At 41.1% G+C, this 20,393-nt stretch overlaps 1 protein-coding gene across 7 annotated transcripts in view; it reads right to left on the minus strand.

Annotated features, from left to right (window-relative positions):
* CELF2 (CUGBP Elav-like family member 2) overlaps positions 1–20,393 on the minus strand; it is a 549,003-nt gene that overhangs the window by 94,029 nt on the left and 434,581 nt on the right. For all 7 annotated transcript variants that reach the window (XM_030959792.1, XM_030959789.1, XM_030959788.1 and 4 more), the window contains one exon: positions 6,027–6,109. In XM_030959792.1, the coding sequence (XP_030815652.1) occupies positions 6,027–6,109 (83 nt within the window). The remainder of the gene's footprint in view (positions 1–6,026; positions 6,110–20,393) is intronic.

Here is a 20,393-nt window from a genome sequence, read left to right on the forward strand (position 1 = left end):
TGACAACATCTGGCAAAAAAGAAAGCCATGAATATTTTACAAATACAGTTCCTACAAACTCCACCTTGCTGTTAAAATAGTAAGAGCTTTCTCAAAATGGTATTTCTTCCTTGTTAAACCCTTAATCAAATCAATTCATGCAGTTAATGTCCTAATTTTATGCCAGAACTTCAACACAAAAGGTTTGCTGCTGCTTGGAATATATATATGTATATATATATATATTCCACTTGAAATAAGAACCATGTAAACCATGATTCTGTTAAAAGCGTGGGAGTGCAGACTGGGGGCTGTCAATTATTTTTGTGATAACCTTAGGTAGGAGGATATATAAAAAATGTACATAAAGACAACAAATGACCCTTACCATGTCCAATAAATCTAACTTCAAATAAAGAACAAAGACTCCAAAGAGTTTTAGGCGTAGATTTTACAAATGGATGCCCATTGATTTCTGACTTCAAATAGCCTCTGCATGACATTAAAAGTGCATTTATTCAGCTATTTGGCTCCAAGAATCCAACCAACACATAGTGCTCTTGTGTTACCTCTCTGCACTTAACCCTTGCCAGGAAACCCTACCAGGTTCATTTGTCAGCAAAACACAGCACATTCTGTTTTTAAAATAAAGCATGTTAAAACTAAAACAATGAACGAATGTCAGAGCCATAAAGGCAGTTAAAGCAGTCCCTGAATACAGCTCTTTGAGGTTTGCCCTCTATACAGAAGCCAATTTTCACTAAGCAGCAAATTAGAGCATAGGGGAAGCAAGACTATTACATCTAACTGAAGGTACAGAATAAATTTAGATGGGTGGAATTTATTGGATTACTCTGTTTAGGGAATAGAAGTTAAACACCTCTAACGAAGCCATGAGATTCTTAATGAAGATGAGACTAGTTAAGGCCTCAGTTCTACATCTCATCCCAAAGAAGCCCATTTCCAGGATCATTATTACATTCAAATTGAGATTTTCCCTTTTCTCCCTTCTGCCTTTTAAAACAAAATCCAAGTGAACACTCCAAGAAAACCTGACTCTAAGCTGAATAATATAAACCACATCCCTACGAGCTATGTATGTATCAGCAACCTGCTCTCATGCTATGTTTGAAAAGACACATCTGAAAATTCACATTGTTCATTTGCAAGACATAAAAGCTACTTGTGATGCCAGCACCAAGCAAACAGAACTGTCCCTGTTTTGTTGATCTGTATCATGTATCATAACAATGTGCCTGTATTTCTCAAACACTGCATATCTGCTTCTCTGCCTAGTAGCAATCGTACATAACGAGTGATATCTAAATACATATTTTGGGAAAGATAAAAGCTCCAATATATGACAGGGAATATTATGACTAACAGAGAGATTATATTAATCATGAATAAAAAGATGATGTTTGATCCTACTTGTGCAGAAAGTTTTAAAAATTTAAAAAAAAATCTTTTAAATGAATTTCTATCCTCAGGAAAATGATTAAAACCAGAAAAGCCTTGAGATGTCAGCTGGTGACATGTTTTTCTTCTTTATCTTTCTTTTTTGTTGTTGTTGCTGTGAAAAAAAAAAATCTGAGCGAATACAGCAAAGTGCATCATTAACTTCTTATTAATTTTATAATACAAAGGCAATTCAGTTAAAATAGTAGTGCTGCAACTTTAAATTACAGAACTAGCTTGGTATTTAATGAGAGATTTAGCACAGCGGGGTTTCTGTTAAATTAAGTTGTGCCTTCACATCACAGTGGGAAAACAGGTGTATATTGGTTTAGAATTATGGAAATGTTGACTAATTCCAAGGCTTGTAATCAAACAGCAAGGCACCCTGCAATATTTTCTTCCAAGATTCTGCATTAATCATTTATGTCTGGTCTTATTTTCTTCATGTCCACTAAAAGGGTGCAGCTCAAAGGAGCAGATCAAGCGCTGGTGTTTTCATGTCTCTGTTAAGGATGAGGTCCAGGCAAAAAGCAGAGATAGAGACATAGCACTGCAGGCTTTGCTCAAAAACCTACTTAAATTAAACTGAACATGCAGCCTTGGAAGGAGGATAAATTTCACACTAAACCCCCACTTTTTTTGGCTTCACTGGCGCTGATCCAAAACCTGCTTACCGAGCTACCTGGAGCAAGCCTGCATTTAAGAAATGCAGAGGCTAAAACAAGAGACCAAAACCAGACATAATCCAGGCTCTAACAATAATGAACACAGAGCTATTCTCCTCCACACCTCTGCAGCAGTGCAGGCTACACCTGAGTGCAGGTAAAACACAGATGAGTTCCAACAGCCACAGCATCCCTGCAGCCCCCTGCTCCTGCCTCTGCCAGCTTTCCTTACCTTGCTCTAATAAATCACCAGTCTTTGCCTGGGATTTTCCTCCTGGGCTATTTAAGGATGCCTTATCTGATGCATGGTGATATTACAGCAAAAGGGGAAGGCATGGATCCTTTTGTTTCCAGGAGGCACCTTATTACTGAACCTCCTACTGACCATACCTGGCTTACTGGAGGCAAGCTGACACTTGAGGCCCAAATGAACCCGATCCAAATTCATCCCTTGTTGTAGCCCTGACAGAAAATTGCTTCCATTTGCTCTCAGACCATTTCTCACATAGAACTATCCACTACTGATTCCTGCTTGTTTGGTAAAAGCTGCTTAGCAGGGAAGAGGAACAATACAGAAATTGCTAAAATTCATATAAGGAGAACCCTGCTAACATGAAGTGTTTCCAGCATGTGTGCCACAACTTTAAAGAATGCTTAAATGAAGTTATTTTGGGAATACACAGATGCAGCATAACAGTATCCCCATATATGCTGAATGGCAGCATACTGCACGTGCAAAATACAGAATCTGTTATATAATATATGCTGAATCATTCTAAAAGACAAGTAGTAGAAATGTATTCAAGTTGCTTCTCTTTATGAGAGGTTTCCCTTTAAAAAAGTAGGTATAACAAGTTATCTCTTAGTAAAATCTAAGCATCTCTGGCTGTATCAGGAGTATTTTTAAAGGCAAGGGCCCAGAGTAATGCGAATACAGAATCTATATTTCCTTAAAAGAAAACTTTGTAACCTCACAGTCAGGACAGGAAAAAACAGCTTAGAAAGATAATTTTTAAATGACAAAGAGTTAGAGAGGGCTTTAGGGAAAAAATTATATTTTTCAACCTTATTTTAAAATAACATCAAAAGGTACACTAGCATCTTTAACTGCTGCCTGCTCATTAGCTGTGCAAAAGTTGGGGAGAAAATGATGCTCTACTCAAGCAAGATGCAATACAGAGCTGAGCCAGCTTTGCCACCTGTATGTGAGGAAGCCAGAGAATAAAACTGTCCCTCTGAGTCGCCCACTGGGATAAATAACATCTCTCAAAACACAGCAAGCAGCTTGGGGGACTCAGGGAAGAACAAAGAAAACTAAAGGCAGCTGAGGGAACTTGGTTTGTTTAGCCTGGAGAAAAGGAGGCTCAGGGGGAACCTTTTCAGTCTCCACAACTCCCTGACAGGAGGGTGTAGCCAGGTGGGGGTCTGGCTCTGCCCCCAGGCAACAGGATAAGAAGACATGTCCTCAAGCTGCACCAGGGGAGGTTCAGGTTGGACATCAGAATGAACTTCACTAAAAAGGTGGTCAAGCTTTGGCTGCCCAGGGAAGTGGTGCAGTCATCATGCTTAGAAGTGTTCAAAAAAACCAACTAGATGTGGCACTTAGTGCTGTGATTTAACTGACATTGTGGTTTTTGGTCAAATGTTGTAGGTCTTTTCCAAATCTTGGAGGTCTTTTCCACCCCTTATGACTCTGTGATTGTATGATTCTAAACAGACCCTGTCTACTTCTAAGGGGGGTGATGAGTAGATCTTGTGGTAGAGGTTGAGGGATGCTTTTTGGACATGGTGCTGCTCCAGCAGCTTGGGATCACCTCCATCCCACCCAGCCAGTGCACACAGCCGTTTGACCCAAAGCATGATGGAGAGCAATCACTCAGTGAGTGGTTTAGGTGCAACATTGAATGGGCTTGGAGAGCTCTCATCCAAGGGCTTGGCATTTTTTGGCAGTGGGGATGGGAAGCAACAAATGGGGCTGCAGAGACAGAGGGTGCTGAGGTTCAGCTGAGCTCCAAAGGGGTCTCAAAGGGAATTGTCCCTCAGAGCCTTCCTTTCTCTCTTGAGGATGGCACATCCATCCTCTACACCCTAAGGTATTGAGACTCCCACTGAGAAACTTGATAGGCCTTGGTACTGTCCCTTGCAAGGGCCAATTGCTGGAAAACATCACTTGAAGTGCCCCAGCTTTTCTCCTGTGTAGGAGTGTCGGGGGGTAGGATGGTCAGGACGGACAGAGATGAGAGATCTCCAAAGCCAGGTCGTGGAACTTGGGGTTTATTGCAAAGAGCCTGGGAGCAGGGCCGAGAGAAGAGAGGGGCAGACAGGATGAGAGGGTAAGAGAGTAAAAGGGTAAGAGAGCAGAAGGGTAAGAGAGTGAGGTTCCTGTTACAATACAATAAATCTTCTTCTGTATTGAATATTCTAATTCTCACTAACCAATCTACTACAATATACAAATCCTATAGCATTTACATACAGCCTATAAGAATCACTACATTACCATACTGTGTTACATTTTAAACCCTAAAAACTACTCTTTGGATCCCTTCTGCCAAGCTAGTGGGGTCTGCTCTGACCCTTGGACCTGTCTGCAAGCAGAGGGTATTGTTTCATCAAAAGGGGATTACCTTCAGCTGGCCACACCATTGTTTTCCAGTTGTTCAGTTACTAAGGTATCTCAAAGCTTGCTTTCATTTCAATCTCGCTTATAGTTTCTGTAGTCTCAAAATCTTTTGCCAGACAATCATATTTATAGGGCTTTCCTGTTTCATCTTCCCCAACACTCCTGTTTTCCTACCTTTGCAGACTTCCTACCACCATTCCCCAGCATTTTCACTGCAAATGACAGAGGACTCCCATTTCACCTTTAGCAGGGCTCACAGGTAACTGCCCCATGACAGCACCTCTCTGTGCTGGCCATTTCCATGACACATGAGGTGGCTTCCCTGCCAAGAAATCACTTGCATAAAGTGAACTGGCCAGGTATAATTTTTCAAACACAGAGTGTCCAATTTCACACATAGCACATAGGAACTAAAGGAGATATTGGCCATATAACTGTCAGTCCAGGCAATGCTCTATTTATTTACACAGTGTATTTATTTATTTTCATGTCTGTAACCAGACATTACAAACATATACTTGAACACTTCTCCTACATCAAGAGAGAATATGCCTCCATCCTTTATATTTTTTTCCACTTCTATCCTCAAAGAATACAGCAGAAAAAATGAAAATGGTGGTACAAGAAGATTTCAGAGTTTAGACATGCAATTACCAGTGATATACTTCTCTCTAGCCCTGTAATTTAAATATAAAATACCACAGGAAAATGCAAGATACAGTTTGCACAACACAACCACAACTGTTCTGAATGCTGGTGCCAGAGGGAGCAGGTGGTGAGGAGAGGTGATGTCAGGAGACAGGATGACCCTGTGCAAGCAGCTATGTGGTACCACACCACAACACCCTGAGATGCGCAGCCAGTGCATTCAGGTTGTTTAGAAACCATGTGGATAAAAGCTGCATTTAACAAACTTTGGCTATGTTTTGTCTTTTCCTCTTCCCTCCCTTTTTAAACATGAAGCCCCAGTGGTGCAGTGTTTTTCTGCCATATGTTTTCTCCCCTCCCTCCCTCCCTTCCTCTTAAATAAATGTTAAAAAAGATCCACATTGCACTTTGGCCACTGTCTCTACTCAGCAGGAATCAGTACCCTTTCCAGCCAAAGGACTTTGTAGAGAACAGCAGCTGCCTTTGGACATGATGCCATTGCTACAGGACTGGCACCAACACAGGACAGGCCATCAGCTTAGCCACCCTCCTTGCAGAGATCAAGATCATTTGGGGCACCAAGCAGCATCAAGAGCAAAAGGGATATTCTTCTGGCAATAAAATAATTAGGATCAAAAAGTAAATGTACTCACCCCAGGTAAAGTTTTAATATTGTGCAGTGCATTCTGTGCCTCAAGAGCAGCTTTTCTTGTATAAAATGTTACGAAACAACAACCTATAGAGAGAAATGAAAAGCTTTCAGAGATTAGTGAGTATGATTTGTGAGAGTACAATAGGGAGGGAGAAAAAACAGTGGTTGAACAACACATTATGGAAGCTGGAAATGTGAATTATCCTGAGGCGCCTGAATGACATGAATAAAAGAAAGCTTGTATGATTTAAAATAAAAAGTCCCCCCCTGTGCATTGCATCTATAGCACACCTGCATTGTTAGTGAACTGTAATCACTTAGAAATTGTTAACCAAAATCCAATTGCCTTTGTACATTGTAAATAAGGTCATATTTTTCTGAAGGCTCCCCATTATACTTTGAATATAAGCAACATGGCAGGCTCAAGCAGCAGGAATTCATTGTTACATCCCAAGCAGAAAATCAGGCTAAAGCAGGACCTTATTTAAAGGGCCTTATACAAAAGAGCTAAGGTTGGTTCCCCCATTTCTTTGAAACCAGGCAGGACTGGAGGTGGAACACTCATCTCAGTTTCAAGAATGAAAACCGAGCTACAGGTGAACTCACCACTGCTGGGATAGTGGAGGCTGCTGATGGCTGGCAGCATTAAGGGAGGATCAGCTCTCCCTGCATCTGCCCAATTTTCAGTAAAACAGGTGGTTTTAGTTGCCTTAATCCTGTGGTTTCCCTTTTGACAGCATGGTTCAGCCTGGTGGTGTGTGGGACCAAACATGGGCTGCTGTCACTTTGTCCACTGCAAACACATAAAGCAGCTTTTGCTGCAGCACACACAACCCAGGCAGCTCAACCAGCCCCAGGGTGAGATCAGGGCTCACAGGCACATCCTCAGGGAAGAGCTAGAATGTCACAGGCAGGGGACAAAAAGCAAGGACCAGGGTTTACCTGTAATGCCCCACAGCAATGAAGTCTGCTCCCTGACAGATGAGATGTTTGCTGCAGATGGGGTGTTTGGTGGTATGGGGGAGGGAAAACATTCTGGGCAATGCTGGCTGGGTAAAAAGTAAAAAATCTACTTCACATGAACCAGGATGATGCAGGTCTTACTGATGAATCAGAAAACAATCCTGTTCTCTTAATCACAGTCAGAGATTTGTTACAACTCCAGAGAAATGTCAAAACCAATCAGTAAATAAAAGAAACCCCAGCTCATGAGTCCTGGTGCTCCCTTGGAGCGACACAGATAAAATAATCTGTGCTTCAGGCAGCGAGCAAAGCTTGTATCAGCTCCCTAATGTTGGCCAAGGCGAAACATCCCAGCCCACCTGACATTCCTGCTTGTGTTCAACCCTGCAGCATCCCCGTAGTGGCAAAGGACACAAGGAGAAGGTGTGCATAGCAAACACTGGAAGCAGCCATGTGGAGGTGGCCCACTTTGGAAGGAAGGGCTGAATCCAGAATGGCCCCTGCACTGCCCCTTGCTTGGCTCAAGCTGTGCATGGCATTGGGAATGCTCCCTCTGGCTCTGCAGCCAGGCCAGTGACAACCATTACCTCCGTAACAAGCAAAGGTGACAATGTATTGCCAGCTGGAACACAGCAAGTTTATCCCTAATACACAAAATCACTTGCAGCCACAGCAAAACATGGGCAAGCAGGTAATGCAGACTTAACACAGCTGAGAGAAACATTTTTCATACTGCCAACAGGTTCTTTAAAATTTCACACTTTGTGATGGAGATGGATTAATAATTATTTCAGTAAGGGGGACACCGTTCGTAGGGATGTGTGCTAGAGACAGGCACTGCCTGTTAAGGTTTGTGTTTCCTGTAAGTGTTTCTAAACCTTCTGTTTCACTGTAAAATTCTGAAAATCTGAATTATTTTACCCCAGATGAAAATGAGAAAAAAAAAAATCCAAGTTTGTGACATTTAAGAGTGTGATTTTGAGACAATATTGCAATATTTTTTTATCCTGTCAGCCAGCTCCAAGTCTATCTCCTATTGTTTCTTTGTTTGGTTTGTTAGCTTTTTAATATAAGGCTTTTTAATCAGGAGAGAGGATTCAGAGGGGAAAATATCAAGCTATAATCACAACTTTGCAATTGCCATGTCCTTTTCCATGGGCCCAAAGAGTTTCATTTTAAACTTCAGCTCAGGGGGTTCATTCCAATAAAGAGAAATTTGAAATCTATTGGTTTATCATTCTTGGCACTACTTGAAAGAACTGCACTTGAAAGATGAATATGCTGTGAAACACCCTTTAACTGGTCATTTTTTGGGAAGTAATAGCTCAGGACAGAAAAATGTTTCTGTGAATGAGGGCTGGGAGAAACAGTAGCTTAATGGGCAATGTGCAGATGTTTCAGGCAGGTCATCGGACCTTGGCAAAAATAAAGACTTCTGAGCTCACAGACTGACACATCTGAAAATGCAAATGGATAAAATTTTTCTCAGGATGCATTTGGCTCATATCTTCTTAAATAAAACAAACTCCGCAACAAGAGCTGGTTTGCTGTGGTTTGAGGGGGGCATGGACGCCTACTCATGGACACCTGAATTTGAAGGTATCTGCTACAGAAGTCAGGACTGGACTCAGAAAAGAAAATAAGACAACAAAGAGGAACAGAAAAGGCAATAGTCCATGTTTCCCCAAGGAAATACTGTAGCTCAGCCTATGGATTTTCCAGAGGTGCTGCAGCCATGTTACACAAACTGCATTGAAGATGCATCTGGTGCAAAATCCTTTCAGGTCAGTACATAGAAAAAGTACCTAATTCAGTTTTTTTCTGCAGGAATATTGGAGGGGAAGATGCCTGTGTAATAGGACAGGGCTAATCTTTGCTTTAGGACTGGTAGCTGTCCCCTGCTGAAAGGCAAAGAGGCAACGACCTTCCTTCCTCCATTTTACTAAGGAAAATGTAATATTGCCAAAGACAAACAAGTGGCCCAGCTGGAACAGAAAAAGTATGTTTCCTACTGAAAGAAAATGAAAAAATACAACCCTTCCCTTCAGGCCCCATGCACATATAATCTTTGTTTCATCACCAACAAACTCGACAGCAGCTTGAACCACAACTAGACTTTTCTGACATCCAAATAACTCAGGGCCTGGCAGTGATAACCTTCCCCTGTCCTAGTCAGGACAACTTAAAAGGTGAATTGGTTTGTGGACATGGTTCTGCCAGTCCTCAACAGCCTGAAATACAGCCCATTTTAGCTCCACATGGGTTAGTGTGTTCTTGCCCACAGGCAGAGGCGCTCATCCTGCCAGTCAGTGCCTCCAGAGCAGCAAATCTCCCACGCTCTGCTAAGCTGGTTGTGCTCTACTTGGAACAGTATTTACTACAGCGTAAGGCATTTCTTCTTTGTACCTTGAAAAAAATACTGAATGAATCATGCAGATCCCTACAGTCCCTTAAGGACATCGGCAACAACTTCATGGCTATCCTGCCAGATGCTTGAACAGACTGAATAAAACCTGCCACTCCATGCTGCTCAGAGTTTAATGGCAGCAAATGGGATGCCTGAGAAACAACAGCAGAAAACAGCCCCACTTCTTAAGGCATCTGATGAACAAACGCTGCAGCGCGGACACTACAATGTTCAACTTCAACACCTCATTAAAAAAAGGGAAAAGATCTCTTACTTCAGCTTGTTTTCGCTCTCTCTCTCTCTTTTCCCCCTTCCCCCCCTTCCTCTTTTTTTTCCTTTTTCAAAGGAAATTTAGTGCCAGAGAAAGACCTCAAGGTCCCAGCCATTGGGAGAGAGTTGACACATTCAATTCTCCATGACACATTCAATTCACAAGCCCTTGCTCAGGCTGCCAAAGGCACCAATTAGCACCACTGGTAGAGATTTTATTTATTTAATTTCCACAGAAACCTGTTTAGCAAGACAGTGACAGGGACAAACAGCCTCATGTATGGCTAGAAACAGCTTTACGTGAGTCACTGTCAAAGACGGCAGCAATGGATTACAGGGGAATCAAGCCATGGGTTCACTGAAGCCACCATTTAGAAGTGAGGAATGGGAAAAGGATCAAGTGGTGAGGACTTTCACACCACAGTAGCCATGGTTTTCTGCTGGCAGTGAACCTGGGTTTGTGGAGGACTTTGTGGAACTACAACAAATTGCAGTTTTCACCATGAAACTTCAATACATGTGATTTCTACTGTAAGGAAGAGAATTTTTTCAAAGAGCTGTTGGTGATCCCATGCAATGGGGCTTCTCCTTCTGTGTGACTTCTGCTCTATGACCCAAATTTCCCTCCCAGTAGAGCAGTCATGGCTTTGTTAGGCTGTAAGATCCAGCTCTATGACATCTCCAGGAGCTCTGCCATGCCATTATTTTTGTCACTTCCTCCCAATTCAAACACAGACTAATTATGCCGCGAGAGCTGTTTACATTCCTAATTTTGAATAACTAACAAAGGGAAGCTCTCCTCCACTTGAAGATGTGGCTTACACAGTCCTTGTTGGCATTTAACAGCACTGGGATCTGTGTAAGAGGCTTAATCTCTCAGCCAGGATTTCATGCCTGAGTGAATGCGGACACCTCCATCTTGCTTCGGGTGGGAAAAAGTCTTTTACAGCTCCCTAAACCGAATAGACAATTCCTGTGTTAAAGTTACCAGGAATTACACATGTGCATCTATATGAGAAAATAACCCTTTGGATGTGGACAGGGATTAAAACACACTCCACAAGATGCTCTGAGGTTTTGATTTACTTGAAGAAAAATATTCTGCAATCTCCCAGGCCTGAAAATTTAACTTTTGGGAATTAAAAGAGAAAATATACAGGAGGAAAAAAAAAAGCCCAACCCATATTTACTGGTCTGATATATTAGTTTCTTTAGTTTTCAACTGTCAAAATTTGTCAGTTTGAATCTCTCCTGTGTTGTGCATATTATCACCTGCTGCCAGTACCTGAACCCTAACCATGGGGTATAGAGATACAAGAGCTTATCAGGGCGCCTGCAAAGCCCGCAACAACTTAAAAGTATGAAATTTGCTTTACCTTCTAGACTAATAAAATAAACACTTCAAAACAGCTATAATGATTATCTGATGATTGAACTCTGTATTCTTTTAGTGAGTAATGGAATACTGGCAGACAAATTCAATTCAAAATACATTCACATTCAGGACATCAACAAAGTCATCATGTTGTGAATTGAAAATTCCTTTAAAGGCTGCGTTTGAATTCTAAGGGGCTGACAGATCAAGGGACTGAAGGCCCTGGAAGGCTAAATGAGTGAAGTCCTGCTATGTTTCTTTCTTTCTGTGAATGAAGCGCACTTTTGTGTGTGCATTTGCAAGCAGAACAGGTGCTGGCTTCATACAAGCCTGGAATCTCAATGGGGACAGTAGCTTCTTGTCAATCCAGCACAGTTCAAGCTAGTTTAAGTTCAGGAGGATTTCTTTTTCTTGTTTTTTTCGCCACTCCAAATGTTTCTCTCCTGATTTCCACATTCACTAATCCACCACCAAAATTTAAACACTACACTAATACAGGGCAGCCTTTAACAAGGTGTCCTGCATTCCAGCCATCCACCTGAACTCTGGAATACTTGCTCTGTACATCACAAAAAGCTGCCTGAACAGCATGATTTCCAACCAAACAGACCATGACCTGTAATGTAATTTTCCAAAAGCCAATGAAGACATTAAAATCTCTTTTCCACTAAAGCCACTGAGAAGACCTATTGCTGCAAAGCGTTCAGGTGTGTGTGTGGTTGGGCAAGGAGAGTTTTCACTTTGCTTACATTTTATGCAGTGCAGTGGGAGCTTTGCCTGGCATTTCTTCTGTGCTACAGCTGTTAGTGCAATTAGCTAACCTGCACTGAAGATGCTGGTCTAGTATTAGGAGAAGTGTCTCAAGTCTTAGAGATTTTGATTGGGTGGTTCCATACAAAACCAGAGAAAACCATGAACTGTCTGAATAGCAAATACAGCCATTCCTGACAAAGACACTCAGAGATAAAAATCCTACTATTTTTGAAACTCTGCTTATCAGAAGAAGGTGGCTAAGGCAGGGATGATTCCTACCTGCATCAGCCTTGTGCTCTGCAGCCTATGGAGTCATGGGAGAGTAAGATGGAAAGGATTCACTCATGAAGCCATCCCTGCTAGAATTGCCGAATACAGCAGAAACCAACCTTTAATGATGCCGCCTCCCAATTAGCTCAGGTTTGCTAATAGTTTGATATAATTGGCACCCTGATGGAAACCGTATTACCAGTCCTGTCACCAGCCAGGAAATCGCACTGCCACTCTAATGACAGCACATATTATAGCAATGCCACTTCTAATATTAATACATTAGCTGACTGTAGGCAAGGGATCACATGTGAGAAGGATTCACAGCTGGGACGTGCCAAATTCCACCCTGTGCTCTATTTTTCCTCCTGGTTGCAGCATCCAGGGTGGCAGTGCCCCAGCCCCAGAATGCCCCGTATCGCACCGCTCGCATTAAAGCACAAATGCTCCAGGCTGGGAACAGCCCCGTAAATGGCCACTGAAAAATGATCCCATGGAGCTCAATTTTTTCTCTCCATGCCTTGCAAGTTATGATGGCCTTTCTGTTAATTGGCCACAAGTCCTGGTTTGCTGTCAGCCTTCAGCTGCACCGGGGAGCTCTTTTGGAGGAGTCGCACTCTGTCATTCCCGTACCCTTGTGAATACAAATGCTCTCTATAAATGTCCTCTGCCTACAAAATGGAAGTGTTTTGTTTTTTGGCTTTTTTTTCTTGGCTTTTTTTTTTTTTTTTTTTTTTTTTTTTTTTTTTTTTTTCGACCTAGATTAAATTTGCTGCATTTTCAAGCCTTTTGGGAGAGCAACTAAGAACTAATATGCACTGGTTCATGTCCCACAACACTTCCCTACCCATTATTATGTAAATTTTGACTAAAGTGCGACACAGATAGAAAAGATATCAAGGGCAAAATTGCCAGAATCTACTTTTCTTGCTCTCTGAAATAAGCCACTTATATTAAACAGTTTTAAATGGCTAATAGCTATACAAGCATCTGAAGAATTTCAATGTACAATTTTTCATACAGGACAATGACAGCTTTTGCAAATTCCTGAACTCTCCTGCTGCCAGTCTAATGACCGGGAAGTGAATGGCCAGCATGCTGGAACTCTCTGTTTTACTTCTGAAGGAAGGGGCCAACTTCCATACCTGCAGCTTGGCAACACTCAAATGATATCTCACTAGATGGTGATAAAGGAGTAAAAAAAAAAAAGCAGATGCAGAATTATATTCTATACAAGGTGGCAGGGTAAATAAATACACACAAGTCAGGTTTATAGCATCAAGGCAATTTTATGTCATTACAGACTAATCTGTCTCTAAAGAAACCATCCCTGCATGCTGGGATGGAAGCTGAGCTTCATTGGTCTGGGCTGAGCAGTGGATGAGAGACATTGCAACACAAACTCAGGAAGTGCTGTTGAGACAGAGCTGAGCAGTCAGTGGCCCTGAACGTGCACATCAGCATTGCATTAACACCCTGATCTGCAGGTGGCCTGGCCTGGAATGTTCCTCCTTTGCCAGCCCATCCAAGCACCCACCCAGTGCAAATCCCTAGGGAAGGCCATGGAGATGGATGGCAGTCAGGCAACCAGAGCCAGTGGGAAAATCAAAGCAGCAGCTCAATGTCTCCTGTCGAGCCCATGTTTGGTCTGTTCACATTTCTAGATCTCAGGGGTGGAGAGTAATTGGGATCTTACACATCAGTCCATATGGGTTACAATAAAAACTGCTTGTCAGAGCTTTTGGACAAGAAATTCTCAAGTAAGTAGGTCAGCAGTGGGAGAGGGTGGGAAATGGCATTCCAGCCTCTAGCTCTGTGAGGGGGGTGACCCATGGGAAGTTACTGCACTTCCCACTTGTAAAATATAGGAAAGAATATACACAAAATGCAAGAATTAAAAAAAAAACCTTGAAATAGTTTTAAACAAGGCTTGTCACTATGTATATATTGTATCAAGAAAGAAATCTTGAAATTGAGGACACATCAAAATGAAACAACAAAAAAATGAAAGTACAAATAATTATGTATTTCTTTTTCTACCTTGCAATTTCCCCTTTACCATTTCTTTCTTCTTTTCCTTCTTATCCTTGCACTAATGCTCCTTAATCTTTAATTCACTTTCTTCTTCCCTCAATAAATTCTTATTCTTTTCTTCATAGCAGATGGTTATTGTTTCCCTTTTCTTTGGCCAGGTAACAATTACTGACTTGAGTTTACTGGCTTTAAAATGAACTAACATATCCTTTGTACAAGTTAACCCCTAAGTCTGACCATCTGCTAAATACATCTTTGGATGCAGTAGAGAGAGAGGGTTCAGAGAACAGATGCGAAAAAAAATGGAAACACAAAATTAAGATTTAATCCCTTATTGCAACAGAAAACTGCTGTGACACCATATCTCAGTTCAAAAAGACTCTACAAAGATCATGTTTACATAAATTAACATAGGCAGGGACATATCTTTCCCTGATGTCATTTCAAAAGCTCCATTGTCTCCAACCCTGGCACTCACTAGTAGCAAATCAAACTTCCCAGCACACGTCTTATAGTCCTGGATTTCCTTCTATTTTTTCTTTCACTTGAATGCTTGAGAAAGATCACTGAAAACTGCCTTTTCCTGATAAGACTTCCAGATCACTGCTCTGATGAAACCTCTAATTGCACTGTGACTCCTGAGAAGCCACTTGAGTCCTAGTTCAACTAGGAGGCAACACTGTAGGGAAAAATATTCAGAATAGAAGAGCTTTACCATAAAACTATCCCTTCAAAAGAATCAAATCTTTGAGAATTATTTGCAATTTATAAACTTTCCCTATTAAAAAACTATGTTCTGTGCTGGAAATTATCTTTACTGGTTAAATGCCAAAGGCATCCTGGGCTGCATCAGGCAGAGCAGGTCAGTGGAGGTGATCCTTGCCCTCTGTTCAGCCCTGCTGAGATATGTATGGGGTTCTGGATCTTCTTTTTCCCCAGTAAAAAGATGTGGACACACTGGAGGCTGTCTTGTGAAGGACCATGAAGATGAGGAAGGGTATGGAGCATCTCTCATATGAAAAGCAACTGAGAGAGCTGGTACTGCTCAGCCTGGAGAAGAAAACACTGGAGGAAGACAGAAGCCTTCTAAGTGGCCCAATGACAGGACAAGAGGCCATGGACACCAATTAAAATACAGGAAATTCCATTTAAAAATAAGGAACGACACTTTTATTCTAAAGGTGATCAAACACTGGCATGGTTTGCCCAAACAGGTTGTGGACTCTCTCCATCCCTGGAGATATTGAAATCCTGCCAGGACACAGATCTGAGAAACCTGCTGTAGATGACCCTGCTTTGAGCTGGGCTTGGATAAGATGAATCCCAGAGGTTCTTTCTGACCTCTGCCAGCTTGTGATTCTGTGAAATAGCAATGAAGGAATTTAGCAGGCTTCTGACAACATCCCTCCTAACACAGCTTAACTTCCCCAGAAATATACTGCAAGCTTATTTAACTCTAGCAGACAACATCAGTTAAATTACTGTTTTATTGTTGTACCCATCAGTTGGGAACCAGCTCTCACTCACTAGCAAATTTCACACACTAGATGAGTTTTTTCATAGCAAGACCACAGGAATTAGGTTTTTTCCCCTTTTTTTAAGAGAAACAGAATCAGAGACCTTATAGCACCTTCTAGTACCTAAAGAGAACCAAGGTATGGCTGGAGAGGGACTTCGACGAGGCTGTGTAGTGACAGGACAAGGAAGAATGGCTTCAAACTGAAAGAGGGCAGGTTTCAGCAGGGTAAAAGGAAGAAATTCTTTACTGTGTGGGCAGTGAGACAGAGGAACAGCTTGCTCAGAGAAACTGTGGATCCCTGGAAGTGTTCAAGGTCAGGCTGGATGGAGTTTTGAGCAATATGGTCTACTTGAAGGTGTCCCTGCCCATGACAGAGTGGTTGGAACGAGATGATCTTTAAGATCCCTTCCAATCCAAACCACTTTATGTTTCTGTGGTGATTCTATGAACATCCCAACATGGCAGATATTGCCAATAAAAATGTCTTGTGTCATATCCTGTTTTTAGAAATATATAAATACAATTATGAATTAATGATAACACAATGCATTTTTTTAAAGTTGCAGTTTATCCAGTCCTGTTGTATCTGACATGGGGTTTTTTTTGAAACCCCACTGACAGCTCTAAACCAGCCAGCTTGTGTCTTCTAAGGACAGCATAGGAAAAGCCAGAACTAGAAGTACAAAGAGGAAAAAAAGAAAAAGGCCCAGTGAGAAGGAGTTATAAAAGAAGATACACAGTGGAAAGATTGCTACTGCTGACACTTCACACATTTACAAAACAACAAAACCAACAACAAAACCTCAACCCTACTCAGAAACCTGGCAAGAATGTTGTGCATGGGGTGTTTTCAACATTTAGCTGGATTTGGAAGAGTTGGATACCATTTTTGCAAGAGAATCTAAAATCTGACCTTGGATAACTCATTTCTAGGAATAGGGTGTTTAAGTTCTTCTGAAAATAACATTCAATGCCCATCTGAATCTTTCGATACCTAAATGCTTTTGAACAATCTGGCCTTTCATCTCCCTGTGCTCTAGCTTTTCCTTGCTAAATAGAAAGAATAAAATGTTCTGAACTCAAAGGAGTACTCTGAAGAAACCATGAAAAAAATAAAAACTGAGGTAAAAAGACACAGCCATTGTAGTGACAATGAGTAACAGCAGAGCACTACGTGCCAGCGCTGCACCCATCTGACTCACTGCAGTCTGTCACACTTCCCCTGAAAGATACCTTATAGAAAGGGGAAGAAATCAATACAAGACATTTGAGGTGGCTTAAGGGACGCTTCAGTAGCATGGGAAGAAATTCTAGGATAAATATTGCCTCTAAGTGCCCTGAACTTGAATCAACAAATAACTGTTTCGTCCAACATCTCCCCTACCCCATATTTTGCTGCTTTTGGCCAAGTCACCAAGTTGTGGGCTCCATTCTCTGCTGGCAGAAGAACTGGCAAAGCCTCCACTTTGAATCATGGCTGGCTACAACATACACACTATTTTAATGGAGATAATTTTCAACTATTTTAATTTTTTTCTTCCCCGATAGAGACATTCCCCATCTTTAAAACTCGTGTCTAAATCCATTGTCTGAATCTGTTACACTCCCTGCTCCCTCTGCCCAAGATGCAGTCAAACACTTTCAACTCTTTCTCGACTTCAACATCATGAACCCTTGCACATCTTGTATTGATTTCTAGGCATCCACAGCTTCACTCTCACAGGGTCACAGCACATGTCAAATCTTTCCTGCATTGCACCTTCAAGCAGTGTTTCATCTAAGGAGCTTTGCTTTGCCTGAACTTGTTAGCAGTGACACATTTGTTCCCCAATTAGGCTTTCTTTATAAGAATAATAAAACTGAAATGGAAGCAATTCCTGGCAACTTCTCTATCTTTCTAGTCAATTGAAACAATTTTATGCAGATGAAGATGCAGCTCCACAGAGCCTTTGAACTTTAAGCATCATCTTTACTTGGCTTTGAACTCTCAACAGGGCCCATGATCTTTCAAAGCAATGTACTCTGCTGTGGAAACTTCAAAAAAGAGGGAAAATGGCATGGTTAGAAAGAAAAATGCAAAAGATGGGGGTTTTTAATGCTTGATGCTCCTGAAAATAAATAAAAAACCCACCTGAGTGGTATCTGAAGAAGTGTATTCGGCACTCAAGTGTTTCCCTAATTAATTGTTTAGATGAGTGCTAAAATAAATGCAGCAGCAGCAAAGATAAACAAACCACTTTAGTAATAAAGCCATATATTTGTGCAGGCACACAAAAATAAATGGCAGCACTTAATGAGCATAAGCAATGAGAAGGAAGAACACACTTCATGTGTGGGGGATCTATGCTCAGAAAGCTCAAGCTCAAAGCTATTTGAGAGGTATCTCACAACCACTTTCCAACCTGCCCCTCATTTGCCTCTTGCACAGAATCTCGTTTTGCACAGACTAGCAGCGTAAAAATGCAAAGTGTCCTGATAAAGAATCACAGCTCATGTTTCACCGTACCTGAGTGGCCTTACCAGGGCAAGGAAAACACTTCTGGGGAGAGATTGCTATCCTAGTTAATTATTATTCCTCTTTATTTTTGTCTGATGATTAACTAATGTAAAATCAATGAAGGGAGATATGGAAGAGATGTGTAACACATGTACTTCTAAAATGAGAGAGAAAAGCCAAGATGGTTCATACAGTCTTTTCCTCTGTCTGGAAAATAAGCTAGCAGAGTATTAATACTGGAGGAAAGTGTTATCTTGTATATCTAGGAAAGCAGTTTTAATAGAATTATACAACTGTTGGAGGCAGGAAAATTCAGCTAAGCTCATCTCCCAGAGAGTACAGCATTACACTTCCACACATAATTCTTCCAAAGTTTTATCTTGTTCTATCTGTAAATTTCCCAGAATCAGACTTTCCACAATTTCCCCAAAAAAAGCTATTTCAAAATTTCACAAGAAGTATTTAAATAAGCTTTTCACTGTAAACACTTTCAGTTTGTCTTAGTTTCCCACTACTATTTATGTCTTGAAGACCTTACGAAATAGTGCTACTATTTATCTTTGTATAAATGATTTGACAAGCAGACCAAAACATAAAACCCCGCATGCCATAAAAATAAATATGTTATTCTCCCCAGAAGCCTTCATACAATTGACTGTTTATTTCTTGCAACTATCACCATGTATGCCCTGGAAAACTGATGAAAAAAACCCAGTCACGAATATTTAATATCTATTAAGGGAAGGGAATATTGAGACTATGTTGGATGACCCACAGGACATGTAAGTCTGTTAGTTAATACCAGTTCAGAGAAGTCCAAACAAGAGTACTATGATCTATAGGTTCTATGGCTCTCCAAAGATCAAGATGTGGCATTTAATCAGACCAAGATTTAAAATAAATCTCCAGCAGCCTGTTTTCAAGTTATGACAAGAGAAATACTTGGCTCTAGAGGTACAGGCTGTATGACATGATTGGCAACTTATCAGGACAAGAAGAGAAAGAAGCTGGATGATTGGCAACTTAATCAGAGGGAGAAGGAAAAATAGAGAAAAGGAACAAAACGAGTGCCTAAACAGTGATGTGTTGGCTCCTGCGGCTGTCAAAGGTGGCCTTGAGCAGGCAGTGGCAGGAGGGCTTACACTGAAGCTTGTCTGCAAAGTAGATGAAACTATTCAGTGTTCCTTGGCATCAATAGCATGTGGCTGCTGAATGTATCTAATCACATTTGGAGAAGCAGGATTCTGCATGGTGCTCTCTGCAGGTCACCATGGCAGCCACAGGAACACATCCAACAAAATATCACGGACGCGCAGCTTCGCTACTGAAAAACTCTCAGAGCTTTAGAACAAAGTCCCCAGTCTTAACTGCAAGGTAAAAAAAATTATAGATACATAAAATAAAACCTCTGAGCAATCATATTTTGGACCAGAGGTCCTTTAGTTAACTTTACAATGTGACCTCGTCATTTATTCAGCATGTTGTTATTGTGTGAAATAGTTCTGTTGAGCACAAGCAATGCAAAGTTTTCCTGGATGGGAGCTGAGAAATGGTGGGTTACAGGTTAGATTGCCAAACAAGCCTTGCAGCCACCAGTTCTTACTGGGAACAGGCATCACTTGGTCTTTTCCCAAAAACCCTACCCATAGATGACTTGTATTTATTCACAGAGTACAGTGGATCAACAGAGAAACTGCAAAATACAATGCCCTAAAAATGTGGAGTTTCTTTTCCCGCATGAAATGGGATGTGGGGAAATAAGGATGTGCTTGGAGGGCAGACCTGTTAATATTGGGGCCCCTATCTTGTACAATATTTTGTCTCTTGCTAAGACTTATTAGGCAAAACTTAAAAATAATTCCAAGGAATTTGAAATCATCTATCAGACTTCAGCATTACACACTTTTGCATTCTGTATGCCAGAAAGATAAACCATAATATAGAGCAAAATTATTTCTGGAACTGCATATTGCACATTTTCACTATAAAGTGTATCATAAGCTTTGACACAGAGATAACTAAGTGATCACTTGTCAACCTCCTCTCATTCCATCAGTCTTAAAAATTAGGATAGAAAAAGCTTTCCATGTGCAACAACAGGCTACATATTAGTCCTGCAGAGTTATAAAAAATGTGGAACTAAATATCAGACAAGCCCAATTTAAAATGATGAAACACTTCTGAATTCTAAAACAATTAGGCTAATTTACAACACATGGCCTGATACACTGGAAGTTTTAATCCTTTTATTTTCCTTTTTAAAGGAGGGGATATTTTTTC

Source organism: Camarhynchus parvulus, chromosome 1A (genome assembly GCF_901933205.1).
Source record: "Camarhynchus parvulus chromosome 1A, STF_HiC, whole genome shotgun sequence".
Classification (NCBI taxonomy): Eukaryota; Metazoa; Chordata; class Aves; order Passeriformes; family Thraupidae; genus Camarhynchus; species Camarhynchus parvulus.